Below are 18,159 nucleotides of genomic sequence, written 5' to 3' on the forward strand. Positions count from 1 at the left end.
GTCCATGGGCCACAATGCTAACCTATATCACCTTGGCCCTGATGGGTGATCAGAAAAGCTCACATGATCTTTCAGCTCAGCTGAGTCAACAATAAGTCCATGGGCCACAATGCTAACCTGTATCACCTTGGCCCTGATGGGTGATCGGAAAAGCTCACATGATCTTTCAGCTCAGCTGAGCCAACAATAAGTCCATGGGCCACAATGCTAACCTGTATCACCTTGGCCCTGATGGGTGATCAGAAAAGCTCACATGATCTTTCAGCTCAGCTGAGCCAACAATAAGTCCATGGGCCACAATGCTAACCTGTATCACCTTGGCCCTGATGTTGTTCAAAAGAAGATTTTAAAAAAGATTTTCCCCTCTTTATTTAACCCTTAATCGTGGCTCCACCCAGCCCTAAGGGATTATGATTTAACCTTGGATTCACAAAAGATGGGAATGCTTCAATATCAGTATGACTTTCATGGCCTTGCTGTTATTAAGAAGAAGATTTTTCCTCCTTTTTATCAAATAAAACTTTCACACCTTACTGTGGCCCCATTCTATCCCTTGGGACCATGATGTGAACAAATTGGAATTTACATGTCAGGAAACTTCAGAGTAAATTTTACCTTTCTGGTCCAGTGGTTCTTGAAAAGAATATTTTTTATGATACCCATCCTATTTTTTGTTTTTTTTTGTTTTTTTTTTAAAAATCATCTCCTTTTTCAAGAGGACATGGTCCTTCTTTTGAACAAATATGAATCACTTTGACCCAAAAAAGCTTTGTGGCAAGTTTTAAAATTGGTCCAGCGGTTTTGGAGCTTTAACTTTCAGGTGTGTACTTACAGTCTTACAAGTTCTTTCAAGCCCAGGAAAGCACCTTTTTTAATCATTGTTATCTTGTTGTGACTGAGGTCCCTGAAAAAAAAATGTTATAATTTAAGGCTTCTATACCATAAAAATAAATTGTAATTAAAAGCAAGAGGCCCATGGGACACAATGCTCACCCAAGTCACAAATAAATCATATAGTAGAGGTTGTCTTCCAGGCTGCTTCTTGTCCATTATTTCATGTACACAATAACATATGATTAGAACTAGTACTATTTGTAACACTCAAGTGTGCTAATTTATAATTGCATTAATCAGTTGAAAAGTTTAGAGTAAACATGTATATAAATGAAACCCCTAACTCTATTTTTAGTCATCAACTTGAAGTCTATGGTTAAATTTTAATTTACAGTATATTGAGGTTTAATTGTGATCAAGTTTATGTAGTTTTGTTGATCCTTGGGAAACTGAATCTTGACCTTTCTTCCCCTCTTTAACAGCAAAAAGAGAAATCATGCAAGAAATATTCTTATCTTAAATTTAATATAGGACCTTAAATACATTGCATACATTACAGTTTTATCACAAATCTCGCTTGAAAGTATACACTACAATTGAAATATCTGAAATATCGATGTGTTGAGTGTTGACACAATTGCAGTACCATCATATTTGACCTTTTTAACTTGACCTTCGAGTTTGACCCAGTTTTACAAAATTTTATCCAGCTTTAACCTTGGCCATAACTTTTGAACAGTTGGTGCTAGGACTTTCATACTTCACATGTTCATTGTATAGTCCTTGTGACAAGACCTTCCTTTGGATACCAACAAATTTGACCCTAGGAGTTTGACCTACTTTTGAAAAATTTTAACCTTGGCCATAACTTTTGAACGGTTGGTGTGAGGGCTTTCATACTTCACATGTATAATTCTTGTGACAAGACCTTCCTTCTGATACCAACAAATTTGACCCTTTGACCTTGACCTAGGAGTTTGACCTACTTTTGGAAAACTTTAACCTTGGCCATAACTTTTGAACGGTTGGTGCTAGGACTTTCATACTTCATATTTGTAATCCATGTGACAAGACCTTCCTAATAGGATACCAACAACATTGACCTTTAGATCTGGACCTTGGAGTTTGACCTAATTTTGGAAACTTTAACCTTGGCCATAACTTCTGAACGGTTGGTGCTAGGGTTTTCATACTTCACATATGTAATCCTTGTGACAAGACCTTACTTTGGATACCAACACTAGTAATGGGACATCAGTTAATTTTTATAATCCATCATCGGTTGGAATCGGTTACTGCTTCCAATGCGATTTTACCGATTATAATTTGGATGTCATAGTTTTGTATATAAAAAACAGACTATTACAAGTATGTTATATTTCTTTAACATGAATATATTAAATATATAATATATTGTTTTCTTTGTTGTTTTGCTTCTTTTACACTGTCTATATATGCACCTTTTGGTTCTTAATCACCTCTGCTTTGTGTTAGTTGGCTTTGTAATGGCCATTTTCTTTCATTACGAAGAAATAAATTTCAAACTGAGAATGTATATTTCCAGAATGCAATTAAAAGAAGTAAGTTTCCGATGATCGATTATGAAAAATAATAATCGATGATCGGAATCGGTAGCATTTTTTCGTTGACAATCAATGTTTTCTGACTATCGGTACAACACTAACCAACACTTTGACCCTTTGACCTTGACCTAGGAGTTTGACCTACTTTTGAAAATCTTTAACCTTGGCCATATCTTTTAAATGGTTGGTGCTAGGGCTTTCATAATTCATATGTGTATTTCTTGTGAGAAGGCCTTTCCTTTGGCACCATTAATTTTGAACATTTGACCTTGACCTTTATGTGTTTGACCTACATTTGAAAACTTTAACCTTTTCCATATCTTTTCAATTGTTGCTGCTAGGGCTTTCATATTTTGCAGGTAAAATCCATTTGGACAAGACCTTACTTTGGGTACCAACATATTTGATTTGCATTTGAGAAAGTTTAACCTTCGCTTTAAGTTGCCATATGAGGGCATCAGTGTTTCAAAAACACATCTTGTTTATTTTATTGATGGGGTACTGATGAAGAAAATTGGGGGGAAAATGGCCATGTTTTTCAATTGTAGAAATATGCCCAGCACAGGTTTGCCAGACCATTTTACAATTTACCAACACTCACAATAATTTAACAAGCTATTGCATTGGCTCACTGTTCACCAAGGGTCAATACATTTTACTTAACCCCGTAAGCAAGCTTTATTACCCATTTTCTATCTTCCTTGGAATATATTCCACATTTTTGGTAACACATTTGAGGATGAAGGCAGACCTATAAAATTGCACCAATCAGATTCTTTGTTGCAACTCACAAATGTATTACAGTCTGAGTTTCCATCACTCAACATATCACTATTTCAGTTGTAGTGTACATTTCAAGCTAGATTTGCAATAATAATGTGGTACATATATTTGCAGCATGATCTTCCCTAATAAGATAAATTGAAATCTTTAGTGTATCAGGTAACATGTTTTTAATTAAATGGTTAGGGGATTTTTTTTTTCAAAAAAATTGAAGGGGGAGGAGGGCATTAAAAGAGGCCAATGGGCCACAATGCTTACCTGAGTCACTTTGGTCTAGCAGATTTTTTTTTAATTTTCCCTCTTAAACCAAAAAATATAATGTTAAATCAACGCAACATTGAGATGCTAAAATAACAATACAATCAACACATCCTGATGTTTTGTAGATCTCTTTCCTGTACAAAATTCGGATCTCTGATTTCAGCTCAGCTCTAACCCTAGGGCTCATATTAAACTCTACTGGACACACCTTAGGTATGTTTAGCTTAGTAATAAGATTTAGTGTGGTCTTGCAATTCTTTGTAAAGATTTCTTAAAAAAAAGATCATCATCAGACTTAACAGGATAAAAGTGCTAAGGAACTGGTAAATCTTAAAAATGTGCAACATCAACTATTAAATAGATATTTTAGATACCCTGTTTTGCAAAATGACAATACCAAACATGACGGGAACAAAATATTGAATGTACATGTATAAAGAAAGTGGAAATCTTTGATATTTTCACACACACAAAAAGAAGTTGTTGGTCAGACTGAAAGGTACATGTATTTGGAAAAAGGCCTATGAGAAGTGGTGACTACCACGTACAACAACAGCATGTGCAATTTATTGGCATCCGTGTCCCATTTTACAGCAGCAGTAGCATGTGGAGTGTGCCTTATGTGTGTACTAACATTGTGAATAAGATTCTTCTAAAAATATTTAAAAGAATAATTTAAAATAAAATCTAGCAATATTGTCATTAACAATGTGAAAATTATGTGTAAGAAGAGATTTATGTAGATATTTTTAATAATGAATAAAAAAAAAAATAAAATCTGCCCACCTGCCCCAATTTTTAAACAAATTAGGATGAGAATCTAAAGCTTAAATTTATGTGGCCTTATCTCAGTAGTTCTTGAGAAAAAGTCGATAATGTAAAATGTTTACAAATGGACAGACAGACAGACAGCTGGTCAAAAGGACAAACTCCAGACAAAATGTGATCATTTATGTCCTCAGAATACAGCTTGGAGTGTTATTTTATTTGATATTTTCATATGTTGACTCAAATAATACAGGCATGAGTTGAGCAAACAATTGAATATTTAAAGTTTTAAAGGTTTAATATTTGACAAGTTCCAGTAGATCATTACCCTTTTTTTCTTTCACTTTTAACATATATATCATGCACTTGCTTACATGCAGACAGATTCATAGAGCAACATGGCTTTGATGCATGTTTTGTTATTTCAAACACACCTCTGGAACTTTCTGTGGTTTGAATTTTATTTATAAGGTCGTTAATAGGGAAAAAAAAAGTTTGAGCTGGTGTATTTAATGCCTACTTATACATGTGTCATATTAAGTTCTCCCTGCAATAAAAACAAAGAAACAAAAAACAAAACAAAACAAAACAAATATACAAAAAAATAAAAAATAAATCAAATTTGGATCTACACATAAATCAAAAGGATAAGAAGGAAATAATGGGCCAAAAAACTTGTTCTGGACTACCTGAAATACTTATGTAGTAAGATAGAACAGATCACATTACATTATCAATCAAACAGTACTTAGTCATGCTTGATTGATTCCTGAAAAAAAAAAAACCAAAGGTAGTCTGCTGTGTAAAGCATTCTGTGGGTGGGCTATGTCAATCATACAATCATTACACTACCACAAGCTGAATTCACCATCAATCTTATTTCACCTAGCCCATTGGAGCTTTAGGTGCACTGCATTCAACAAATATTCCTCCTTTGTAATGTGATTTTATCAATGATTTCTGATAAAGGTTCTGGTGATCTGACCCTAGAACTCACAACAATGGAGTTTTCAGTGTGCATTTACTGTTTGTTTAATTTACAATCCTCACGCAAACCACATTATTTTTTTATATTCTTCCCCCCTGTTTTTTTACCATTGTATAAATTTCAAACTATGTACGTTAATATGAGGATTACTTTTTTCACTTATTTCGCTGTTTTTTTTTTTAATGTTCTCATATAATTATCAATTGAATTGAAAAAAAAGTGTATGTGCACTTAGAGGTGTTTAAGGATAAATAATAGATAGAGGCATCATACCAGAGATTCAAAATTCAGCATTATAATTTATAAATTGAGATCATACCAGAGACTCAAAATTCAGCTTTATAGATACAGGATCCTACCAGGGGCCCTCTGTTTGGTCGACAAACTTCAGGGCCCCATGATGCATCAAATGATAAGTTTTGATGACCACAGGCTTCACAGTATCCATGATGTATGTTGAATTCAAATTGAAAATGAATACTTGTAAAATTCAAAAAGTAGGTCACCATGACCTACATGTACTACAGAGTCAATGAAACCAGGTCCTTGGATGCATTAACTGACAAGATTTGATGATCCTAGTCCTCTAAGTGTGGGAAGTATCAAAGTCTTCACAAAATATCATTTTAGGTCAATTTTAAAGTGACCTTGAGACCACACCCTTTGCTCTAGGGTGATGCCTTGAACAATCTACAATGTATCCTTATTCTTATGTGTAAGTTTGGAGCTAATCTGCCCAGTGATTCATGATGAGATTTTTTAGCAATCACTACTTTTTTGGTATTTCCCCAATTACCTACCCTTGCTTCAGGGTCACATTCCTATTATGAGTATAAATGAAAGCCCTTGGCCCAAGGATACTTTGTAACAAATTTGATAAAAATTGGTTTAAAGGTTCCTGAAATATCACCACATTCCAAGAAGTTCAAGAACACTGCATGCCAGGCCATGGCATTCTAAAGCTCTTTAAGCTTTCGGCTCAGAAGAACTAAAAATGTGGAAATAAATATAATAAAACAAACTCTTTTTCACACTGCACCCAGTCCTGATATTCATGTCTCAGGCTGATACAGGGTGTGATATGTTACAGTTAGTGTCATGTCATATAACAGCCGAGGCAATCAGAAAACTGAATGGAAAAATCAAATTTGGATGGTATTCAAGTGAATTCATAATTGGTACCTGTTTGGTACAGGCAAAACATTATTTGAAAACACTCAATGTTCTCCATTGTATTACCACACAATCTCTGATCTTCAGAGCTTGATTACTTTGCATGACTAGGTTTCATTTATTTGGATTTCTTCAAATGTATTTCACATCATAATGAAAGAAATTCAGTTAATACAATCCATGCCATCATTCAGTAAAATTTAAGATTAGTTCAAATCTAATCATGTTTTCTGATCATAGCAGAAAAATAAGGATCAGCGATGTAGTAAAGATTTCACACTTTCACTTTCAAATTGGTTTTGATATACAGAGCACTGATGCATTATGATTTATCAGAAAGTTTCCTTCATTATTTACATCATACTATTGTACTTAATTAAATATATCTTGGAATTTGTCACTGTGAAGTTAATTTATCACTAAGTTTTAGTTCTATACAGGGAATCTGGATATTTTTTATGGTGATTTATTTTAGTGATTTTAGGTCAAAATTCTATATATTAATTTTTACATAAATTCTAAATTTTTCAAATTCACATCATCGTTAACATTAAAAAGCTATAAATTTTAATACATTTTACTAATCAAGCACATACACTTCAATTTTGGCATGGAGTATATAATCCTTTGACTAATTAAAAGATATTTGAAATTATACAGGTAAGTATTTCTGAATATAATTAAAGAATTCTTCTTCAACCTAAATACATTATGTACCAAATCTTTTTATAAAATCAATTCTAAACTTTATTTCAAGATAAGATTTGAGCATCAACAACTGTTTTGACCAAAATATCATTCAATAGGAGAGAAAATGTCAAAAATCACAGATTAAACAAATTTGTTTAAAAATAAAATCATGAGCAATTTAAGCACAGCTGACACGTATCTCCATCAATCCTGGATCTTTATAGCATCCTTTACATGCAGTGCCTAACTATGCAACACAAAGTTTCAAACAGACTTCAAGGTAAACCACTTAAAACATGACTTCTGAGAAGAAGGAAGAATTTCCATGGTAACCATAACAGAGAGCTGCTTTTGCTAAAAAATGATTAAAGGCAACAATACCAGGTGGTAAGGTCGGCTCATTAACAAGTCAAATATTTAAAACACTAAAATATCTATCTGGAAAGTAAGCTCTACTAAGTACCCAATTTCTTTAATTCATTAATTCCATTAATGACATTACATCTACAGGCCTTTCCATGAAAATTAAGAAACCACCATCAGGACGTGAAAATGATGAAAAACATTAGTTTCCCATCCTAATGGTTTCTCATGACTTCTCTGTAATCTGTATGTGACTTAATTTCCAAACAGTTTACTAAGCTGTTTTTTCCCCCTCTTTGTAATCATAGAGCTGTGACATATATTAAAAGCATTTTTGAAATAATAGTCTTTGGAGTTGGAATAGAAATAATTTTGATAGATAAAACATGGAAAATTTTATCTTATATTGATGGATATAAAATGAAATCCCAGACTGAAAGAAACCCACTTCTCTATGTGATTTTTTTTTTTTTTAACTGAATATATAAATATGCACACAACTGACTGCCTTGTCCTTCATTGATATGAACCTTTTATCTTCAGAAAACTTACAAAGTACAGATTTTTCCTGAAAACTAATTATGTATTCCTGACATCCTTTGACATTAAATATTGGATATACAAATGTAGATTTATCAATATTTGCTGCATACAAATATTTGGTTTTAGATTCTTTTCAATAATAATATTGACTTTACTTTTTCCACTTAATTTATTTTGTAACATTTACAAAAAGACTGTACCATGTGTACTGAAGATAATGAACCATTTACTTTGAGGGACAAAGTGGTTCTTGACAATTGAAAATTTTGCATGCCCCACCCTATTTTTCTTTTTTTCTTTTTTTCTTTTTTTTTTTAAATTTTTGAATTATCCCGAGGTTTATTCATATTGTCATCTGGGATTTTCTGCTACATTAGTTAAATTGGCCCAGTATTTGAAAAGATGAAAAGTTAAGCAGGTGTTAAACAAAAAAACTTTATTTAAGAAAGCTCACTTTTAAACATTCAGCTAAAGTGAGCTTACCAACTACAAAAGTTCTTTACTCTAAAACATGCACCCACAACCAGTATATCTGTAGTTCAGAATTGGGTTTACCATACTCTCCCTAATCACTATCATTCACAATAAAGAGGTATTCACTTTATCCAGTGGTTGCTGTACATAGAGATAATGTGTACTTACAGTTTCTGTAGAGATGAGACTCTGTTAAATCCACCTTCCTCTAGTACCGTGATGGCATTCTTGCTAAGGTCCCTACAATGACAGAAATATCACATCAACTCTGTGGAGTGCAATTAATAACTAGAAAACTGACCAGTCATAGAGGGGCTAGACCCCTTGCTGAGGTATATACATGTGTATATTTAGATGAGATTATGTTAATCTTATAGAGAAAAAAAGAGATAATTTAAATGTATGCTACTTATTTTAACAGTAATCATATTTTAGCACCTTTTGCATTGTTTCTTGATCGCTAATTTATGTACATGCTTATACATTTATACGATTAAAACTAATACATGACATGTAAGACTATGTAGTATGTATGCTAATTTACTACTGCAGTTTAACAGCTGAAGACGACAACTGTGTAAATTTTGAGTGCACTTATTACAAATAAGTATGATTACGGTATTAAAAATAAAAATTGAAAACAAGAGGTACCATGAGCAAGCTCTTACCAATTAATACCTCCTGCTGCAAATTTTTCAAAGAGCCTATTTGAACTTGCCAAAAAGACCTTGGTTAAAAAAATGACATCCTCTGGTTACAACTCATTAGTAATCTTCTAGTGAATTATGGACATCAAATAGCCCAGACAAGAATTTTATACTTTTTCTGCCAATGACCTTGAACTTGCCAAAATGAACTTGGGTCAAGGTCACAACACACCCTCAGATCATAAACAATCTCTGTATGAAGTATGGGCTTCCAATTATTCTCCATTACAAAGTTAAAGCCCAGACAAGATAGCATGGAAAGACGGACAAGGTGATTCCTATACACCCCACAAACTTCGTTTGCAGGGGGTATAACAAAGGAAGAAGAAAATATTTCCTACATATAAATACATGTATGTAATAGAATTAGTTTCAGGGTAAAGAGGTATTGTCAAATTGAATGCTTGTAAATTAATATAAGGTTAGAAGTTTGGATAATATGAATTTGAAAGTCCCTGTAAATATACCATATTGGGTCAGTATAACTGTCTTAGGCCTTTTGTACAAAATTCAAGGAACTATGAAGCAAAATAAATATCACCATTATAAGCAACTGGAATAATATAGTCAATAAACATGTTATCATAATATTTATCACATGGTTCCTTGTATGTGCTCACTGACTCCTAAAATTGGCCATAAAATTATTGATCCCCAGAATAATCTGCAGTGGTCTTTTTTTTCATGTATTAAATAAGAGTCTTTGCATGTTGTCTTTTGAAAAAATGAACATATGAAAGCATTGTTTTTCTAATTCAATTAAAAAAAGGGAGATGCACATCTTTACTGGTGAAAACAGTCAAGTGAAATTAAGCCCACAAAGTAAGAGATAACACAAACTTTGAACTGTCTATACCAGTAACCATTTAAAATGTAAAAATGACAAATATCAAGAACTAAGAAGTCATCATCATCTTTTTGTCCCCCTCTTTCGTGAAAGCGAGGGGACATTCAATCTCATTCGTCTGTCTGTCAGTCTGTCTGTCATAAAAACTTTAACCTTGGTCATAACTTCTGAATGAGAAGAGATAGGGCTTTTATATTTCCCAAGTACATTACCTGTGATAAAATCTTTCCAAATATACCATCAATTCTGACCCCACTACCTTGACCTTGAAATTCGACGAACTTTTCAAAAATTTTATCATTACTTTAAATTGGTCATAACTTTTGAATGAGAAAAGATAGGGTTTCATATTATATATGTATATTACCTGTGACAAGTCCTTTCCAAATATACTATGATTTTTGACCCCATGACCTTGACGTTTGACCTATTTTTCAAAAATTTTATCTTTTCTTATAACTTTTGATTGAGAAGGGATAGGGCTTTCATATTTTACATGTCCAATACCTGTGACAAGACCTTTCAAAAACATACTATGATTTTTGACCCCCTTGACCCCATGACCTTGAAGTTTGACTTACTTTTCGAAATTTATATCTTTGCTTATAACTTTTGATTGAGAATAGATAGGGCTTTCATATTTGACGTGTGCATTACCAGTGAGAAAGTGTTTCTGAGCATACTATGATTTTTTACCCCTTGACCTTGACCTTCATGTATGGCCTAATTTTCAAAAATGTTAACTTTGGTGATTTCTCTTGAATGACATAAGATAGGGCTTTTATATTTTACAAGTGCATTACCTGTGTCAAAGGTTTCCAAATGTGCTATGATATTTGACCTTCAAGTTTGACCTATTTTTAAACATTTCATCAGTGTTGCTAACTTTTGAAGGAGCGAAGATAGGGCATTCATATTTGACATGTGCATTACCTGTGACAAGCATTTTCAAATGTACTATGTTTTTTTAATCCCATGACCTTGACCTTGAAGTGTGACCTACTTTTCAAAAATTTTAACACTGCTAACAACTTTTGATTGAGAGAAGATATGGCATTTACATTTGACATGTGCATTACTGCTTCAAGGCCTTTCCAGTTGTATACTCTGGTTTCTGATTTTTTTTTTCACATGTGCATTACTTGTGACAAGACATTTTGGATTTTATTATATGACCACATGACCTTGATCTTGAAGTTTAATGTAGTTTTGAGAAGCTATAATCTTTGCCATAATTGTTATTAATTCAATAATGTATGTCTTTTTGTATAATACACAGACAAGACAGGACACATAAACAAGACAGTTACAATATGCCATAAATAATGGCATCCCATCCACTAAGACACTGAAAGTGGGGACCACAATTCTTTGAATTTGCTTGTTTAAACTTAATCTGAGATAGGAAGTGCACATCTTTATTGTGCTTTGCAAAGTTTCACTATTATTATTAACAACAGAAACTGGGTGAAATTACAGATTAATCAACTATGTGTACTATTCATACCAAGAGGCTTGAAAACAATGACAAATTCAGCAGCAGAAAATGATATTTTTCTGAATTAATCTTAAATAATAGGTGCATCTTCATTGTGTACAATCACTGTGCAAAGTTTTAACTATGTGGAATGATTGGAATCAAAATGTTCAGAGGTACAGATTAGCACAAGGAAATACCCCCCCCCCCCCCCTTCAGTGTGACAAAGTGAATATTAGGCCTGCAGTCACCATTGGTGATTGGTGACATGGATAAAAAAATCAACTTAAGACTGCATGAACAATGACAGATAGTTGCAGACATTCAAATTAATGTGGATTTTTATGAGTTGTTCACCTGAGTTGCCATCCTTAAGTTGAAACATATACACAAAAATAAAGTTCTAAAAGTAATCATGGTACCGGTAATAAACTGGTATTCTTGTTATATTTCTTTCCCTCATTTTTGTTTTTGGTTAGCCTTACACTAAGAGTTGAATCCCTTATCCAGGGATGTAATTTTCCCAATTTTTAATTAATAGAGAAGATTTTGCTCATTTTAGTCAAATAGGTTTTCTGCTAAGAAGTTTCAAGATACATTTTCAGCATATGACCAAATTAGCCCCACTCTGAGACCTCAACCTCTAAGATAATGAAATTCTCAGTTTTTACAGACTCTCTATGACATACTGGTGATGCATAATGCCCAACAGTCCTATTGGGTTCAAATTATTATCATGCAAACAGTTGTCTTGTAGTTTTCAAAAAGAATTTCCAAGATCCAACACATTTTCAATATATTACACAGCTGGGATCTGAACCAGAACTATGGGTCATGAATTTCACAATTTTGATAGATAACTCTTTGCTCAATGTAATCGTGCAAACAGTTTGCTGGCTTAATGCCCAGGAGTAAAACAGAATTTCCTATGATTTTAAAGCATTTTCATTTTACAATGGCCAGTACCATTACCTAGCCCTTCCTTGGGGTTTGATACAAAACCAGGGCCCATGAATTTTAAAATTTTAGGATTGTTAAGACTTGTTGCTTATCATAAAACAGCTTGCTTGATTGATGCCTTAAATATTCATTATAGAAAGCACATTTAATTTGAAATACTATTGTTTCCCTTCGTGTTATTTATTTTCTAATTTTAAGTGTCTGTTTAAGATAAATATTCATTTCATGAATGACTGAAATTTTGACTTCATGATCCTGGGGCCTGACCAAAATCCAAGATTTAAGGCTCATTGATACTCCGATAAGAGAGATAACTCTTAATGAGATAAATGTTTATATTATTCCTTTATAAATTTGTCAAGTTAAAATATGTCTTTATTGTCCAATTCTGCCATAATTGTTTGTATTTTACGTAAATACATTTCTTTTGGAAATCATAAGAATTAAAGAAACATTTTATATGAGTCAGCAGAGGGTTTATGAACCTTAAAGACTTTCTCATTATCTATTTAGCCCATCCCTGGGGCAGAATCCAGAAATTAAACTTCACAATTTTGGTATAAAGCATGTCAATCATGCACATGATGCATGCACACAATTGTCCAAGGTCAAGAAAAAATTCTAAAATACCATGTTTCTTCAGTTTAATCCAATTCAACCTGGAACCTAACACTATACTCAAGTGTTGCAATAAATGTTCAAAGATATACTGGTATTTCATTTTAACCATACCCAGCCTAGACCCATTCTGGGGCTTGAAAATTCCATATAGGCAAAAATGCTGTAACCTACACATCATTTTATCAAGGTATAACATGTATAAACTTGATATAAAAATTTCAAAAATTATATGGTTGAAAAGAAAACGGTTTGTCTCAGCATGCTCAGTAGTCACAATGCTTTTTAATTTTGTGCTTAGCCTTACTGTATTATCATAGTCACTGGTTATATGAAAATCATTATGTCTTCAAGTTTGCAGGAAAATCTTGAAATTTTGATGAAAGCAAAAAAAAAAAAAAAATTTTTCCTGATGGTACTAAAACAAGACGTACATATACCAGTAAAATATAAATTATAGCAAATCCACAAACCAATGTGCAACTTTTTAAAAAATCTTTTCCATAAAAGCCTGCATTGAGGTATTCTTTTCAAATCTGGTGGCTATGTGACCCCAAACAGGAGGGGGAGGACCTCCAACACTCCCCCTCCGATTCAGTCCTTTGACTTCACATTTTTGAACAGTAAGGACTATACGCCACTGTTATCATACCAACTGTTTTACTATCCTACAATTTTGAAAGATGCAGTAATTTTGTTGATTTTTTCCACTTCCTAAGGCCCCAGAAAGGACCAGGTGATTCATACCCTTCAACCATAGATTATATAAACCAAATGGTTAAAAATGTTCAAAAGTTTAAGATCAATACAAGCATCAATGACAAGAATGGATTGCTCATTAGCAATAAGTCACTAAAGAGTACTGTAAATGTATTGCATTTGGCTGTGTATTCTTTTTAGCGCCTTTGGCGGAAAGCAACTTCCGCTAATTTAAGTACATCACTAAATGTCTTGCACAGATACACATAAATAAGAACACTAAGAAATGTGCTAAATCAAATCTACGCTAACTTGTTCAAAAATCAATTTAACTGTCACGGTAGCTCAGTCGGTAGAGCGCTTGCTCCATGATTGGAAGGTTGTGTGTTTGAATCACGGTTGCGACTGACCTAAGTTGATAAAAAATAAGTAGCAACTGTTTCTTCTCCAAGCGCTTGGCACTTTGAAGTGAAAGTTGCGGGTCCTTCCCATGAGACCTTCAAAACTGAGGCCCCGTGTCACGTTGGGTGTTAGCAAGATAAAGAACCCTCACTGCTCAATGGCCCTGAGTGCCGAGTAAAGGTCTAAATTTGGTGACGTCTCTCTACGAGTGAAAAATTCTCGAACGGGATGTAAAACAACATAATCAATCAATCAAAAATCAATTTCCGCCAAATATCATATACGCTAAATATAATACATTTACAGTATCCTCTGACTATGCATATCATATAGAAAGACTGTCTAGTATGAGGAGTACTACACTAACACATAGTTGAAGTGGGGATGAAATACAGAGTTCAGGTCTACTTTAAATGAAGGAGAACCTAATTTTTTTTTTTAAAAGCTTTCAACACTCTTAAAAGGGCACAAGCAAAATAACAGGAGCTATAATTTGAACAAATCTGTATAGATATGATAGATATACAATAGTAACACCATTAAAGATGCTTGCAAATCACTATAGATGAATAATTGTGACCGGCTGTTTTCTCGCACTTTTCATACTTTCCTTTCTCCCAAATATTCCCATGTAAAACATTAAATGGTATTTGGCTCCATCCTAGCCCCATGCAGGGGCCATGATTTGAATGATTTACAGGTAGTCAACTTGTACACAAACCAACTCATTTACAAACCAACTCCTACACTAAAAGTCCATCAATCCATATACAAAACTGAAAAGTCAGCTGGTACATAAGATTTTTATCTCTTGTGTATAAATATAAGGAGGAAGTCAAATTATATGCAAAAGTGAAAAGTCATCTCATAAACAAGTTATTATTTTCTTTTGTTCATTTGGAGATCTACATATAATGAGAATGAAATAATGAAAATATTAAAACATATTTAGTGTTGTTTTCTGTTAGTTGTCTTTGGGACATCTCAACAAATACCCGGCTTATTAGAAATTAAATAATTATTATTAAAACAACATAAACTCAGTGGCGACTTGGATCTGCAGCAAATGCTGCTTATCATGAAATGCTTCTAATTTGGTATTACTGACAACTAGTTGACATATTATATAAAATAATTGGAAAAAAAATCAAAATTTTGTAGAGGACAGCATAAAGGTAACATCTAACACAATAAAGATTTAGATATTTTTACTTATCATGTTTATGACAAACAAAAATCTTAAATTTTCCAATTTCTGTAAGAATATATCATACCGTAATTATATTAAGTAGAAACAGTCTTTGTACCTATACTTTTGTCAAATAAAGAAAATGTGCTGCTTCTTGTGGGCAGTAGTCAATACCTTATGGTTAACTTAGTGTTTAAATCCAATTTTTGAATTAGATCTGCAGTTTGATTAATTCATGGTCCTACTATTCTTAATTTAGAGAGTATCTTTAGGAATCCTTCTCTATAAAACAATAAACCTTATTCTATATTTGGCCCAACCTACTCCAGGGGGTCATGATTTGAACAAACCTGATTCTACACTACATAAAGATTTAAGATGCTTATAAACTAGCTTGTATGTATGTTAAAACAACTTACATGAACTCAAAAATGTTAAAAGTTATGCATGTATGCACGAACATACTGTAGGTTCTAAGAAGACATTTTAATCAATTAAACGAAAATAATGTGGAATAAAAGTGTATTGGCTTAATTATACAACATTATGATGTTAATCTTAAAAATTATCTAGAATATTAATGTTGTGTCACTCCATGAGTTTTCCCAAAATTTTCATAATTCATGTATTATTTTCTGAGGACACACAACACATCCCAATGATCTATGATTCCCAATACTTAAAAAAAGGACATATAATGGTTAATACATGTACAATTTAATTATTATCAATTATCTGATTAAGAGATAAATAGAGTCAGTTGACATTTATTCATCTGACAGAGATGAAAAGTTACGTCATTTACACAGGGTTGTCCTCAAGACCCGGGGAATTTCCTCCGCCTATAATGACATTATCTCCCGGCTACTCTGGTATTCCTCAACCCCTTGTTAGGGGAGGAACCCCAGATCCCCATTCTACTTTTTCAATTTCAATTCTTATGGACAACCCTGCATTTATGTGCAATGTAATAGTAACCATTTCCCCCTCTTTTATTGGGACAGATGTGAATCTTGATAACCCCTTCTAATATAATTCTCCTATATAGCTCCTGTAAAGGAATCTTGTTCCCCCATAGGCTAAGATACATTCCCTGAAGGTACAGTTGTATATTATGTGAGGTGTACATATGTTGATGAGAATTAATACACTGTTGCAGTCATGTATGTATAATGCCAAACACAAGACAAACTAACTGTAATTGTCATCTCAGATCAAGTGATATTGATAAGGCTGTGTGACTTTGTGGTCTTCATTTAAACTGAGAAACAATAAATGTCCCAAGCCAGTGTCTTCTTGGGTGGTGCGTAATATCATTAATCAATCACAGGGAACGTCTCAAAAGTCTTTCACTGGTTTCCAACACATGCTGCATGGTTTCTTTGATTAATATTTGTGTAGTTTACCTATGTTTTTCCCTCTTACAGCCATTACACGTTGGCATTACAACAGTAAAAATTCGTTTAAACATTCATTTGTGCAGCCAAATATTGACAAGATCTGGCATTTAAAAACCTTAAGCTTGTTTATTATTGAACTCCACTCTTGTACTCTTGAGTACTTTTGTATTTACTCTCTTACCCTTAGAAGAAAAAAAATCATTCACAATTTTTTAAGCATCAGCAACTTATTTGTGTTTTATCACCATAACTTACAGAATGACAGTGTCTAGTGGCAAACTGCTGATCATTGCTACAGAAGTAATGACTGACAGACTACCAGCACACACCACCTTCCTTCCCCTAGTTCCAATCTGAGGGCTCCCACTCTTTGTTTGCCCTTCAGAGTCCATGGAGCTGAGTTTGCTCCCTTTGGACCCATCCCGAGGTTTCCTTGTAGTACACGTACACAAAGGGGGGCAGGCCTCAACAAGAAGGGCTGATACAAGGAGAAGGAGGAGGAATCTAATCCACTGTACTGGTCGTTCAACACCAGGCCCCATACTTCTGCACAACATTTCATTCCACAGAGAAAAACATCCTCATATCATAATCTAGGAGTTCCATGTACAATGCCGATGGGTTCCATTACATTCACAAATTTTCACAAAATTATGCACGTGTGTCACATATGACTGATATGTTACAGGTTTTAGTGTTGATACCTGCTCCTAATCCATTTTGAAATATTCAAAATAAATCTCCAGTAAGAATCCCGGCTTTAATTTTACGTACGCATTGTAATCACAGAGAGAATGCTTATCTCACAAGCTCAGGCATTCCGTACAGAAAATAAACCAGACACGGCGAATGCGATCCTGCTGTCGAAAGTGTTTTCTTCTCATCTTTGAACTGCTGAATTTTAAAACACCTCAATTTTCAATCCGTGATTCATTTATAGGATAAATTCCTGTGTTTGTTATCTTTTTAATATGTCACAGACTTTAATAAAAGGTAAAGAGCATCCCAATAATCAAATCTTAATCCCTGCACAACCTACAGCTTCGAGGGCCATCTTGGTTTTTACAGTTATTGTGACGTCACGATTTCTATTTTCGGCGCAAGACATAAGGTAACGAAGGGATTTCCTTCTTTTCGTGGCAATACGCTTTAGCCTAGGTGAGAACTGATTTTTTTTTTTAAGTCTAATATTTAACGGTAATTAAAACTATACTAACTAATTCAAATTCACTCAATGTATATACATGTAGACATGTTACAAATATTAAATTATCAAGAAGAAATAGGTCTTTTTCTTTGTTTTACAGTGCGAATATAGTTAAGTACCATGTTCACCTGAAACCAAATAAATTAATAATAATAAAAATAAATCAACGTGGATTTTTTAAAGTTTGTTTCCC

At 33.4% G+C, this 18,159-nt stretch overlaps 1 protein-coding gene across 1 annotated transcript in view; it reads right to left on the minus strand.

Annotated features, from left to right (window-relative positions):
• The window catches only part of LOC133200985 (adhesion G protein-coupled receptor A3-like), a 57,112-nt gene extending 39,341 nt beyond the window's left edge, over window positions 1-17,771 (minus strand). Inside the window, exons 1-3 of the mRNA XM_061336791.1 lie at window positions 17,015-17,771; window positions 8,629-8,700; window positions 833-904 (exon numbers count right to left, since the gene is read on the minus strand). Of these exons, the coding sequence (XP_061192775.1) occupies window positions 833-904; window positions 8,629-8,700; window positions 17,015-17,316 (446 nt within the window). The 5' untranslated portion in view covers window positions 17,317-17,771. The remainder of the gene's footprint in view (window positions 1-832; window positions 905-8,628; window positions 8,701-17,014) is intronic.
• Window positions 17,772-18,159: the final 388 nt, after the last annotated feature.

The sequence above is a fragment of the Saccostrea echinata genome, unplaced genomic scaffold (genome assembly GCF_033153115.1).
Source record: "Saccostrea echinata isolate AGI-Se365-2 ecotype Australia unplaced genomic scaffold, CSIRO_AGI_Sech_v1 ptg000042l, whole genome shotgun sequence".
Classification (NCBI taxonomy): Eukaryota; Metazoa; Mollusca; class Bivalvia; order Ostreida; family Ostreidae; genus Saccostrea; species Saccostrea echinata.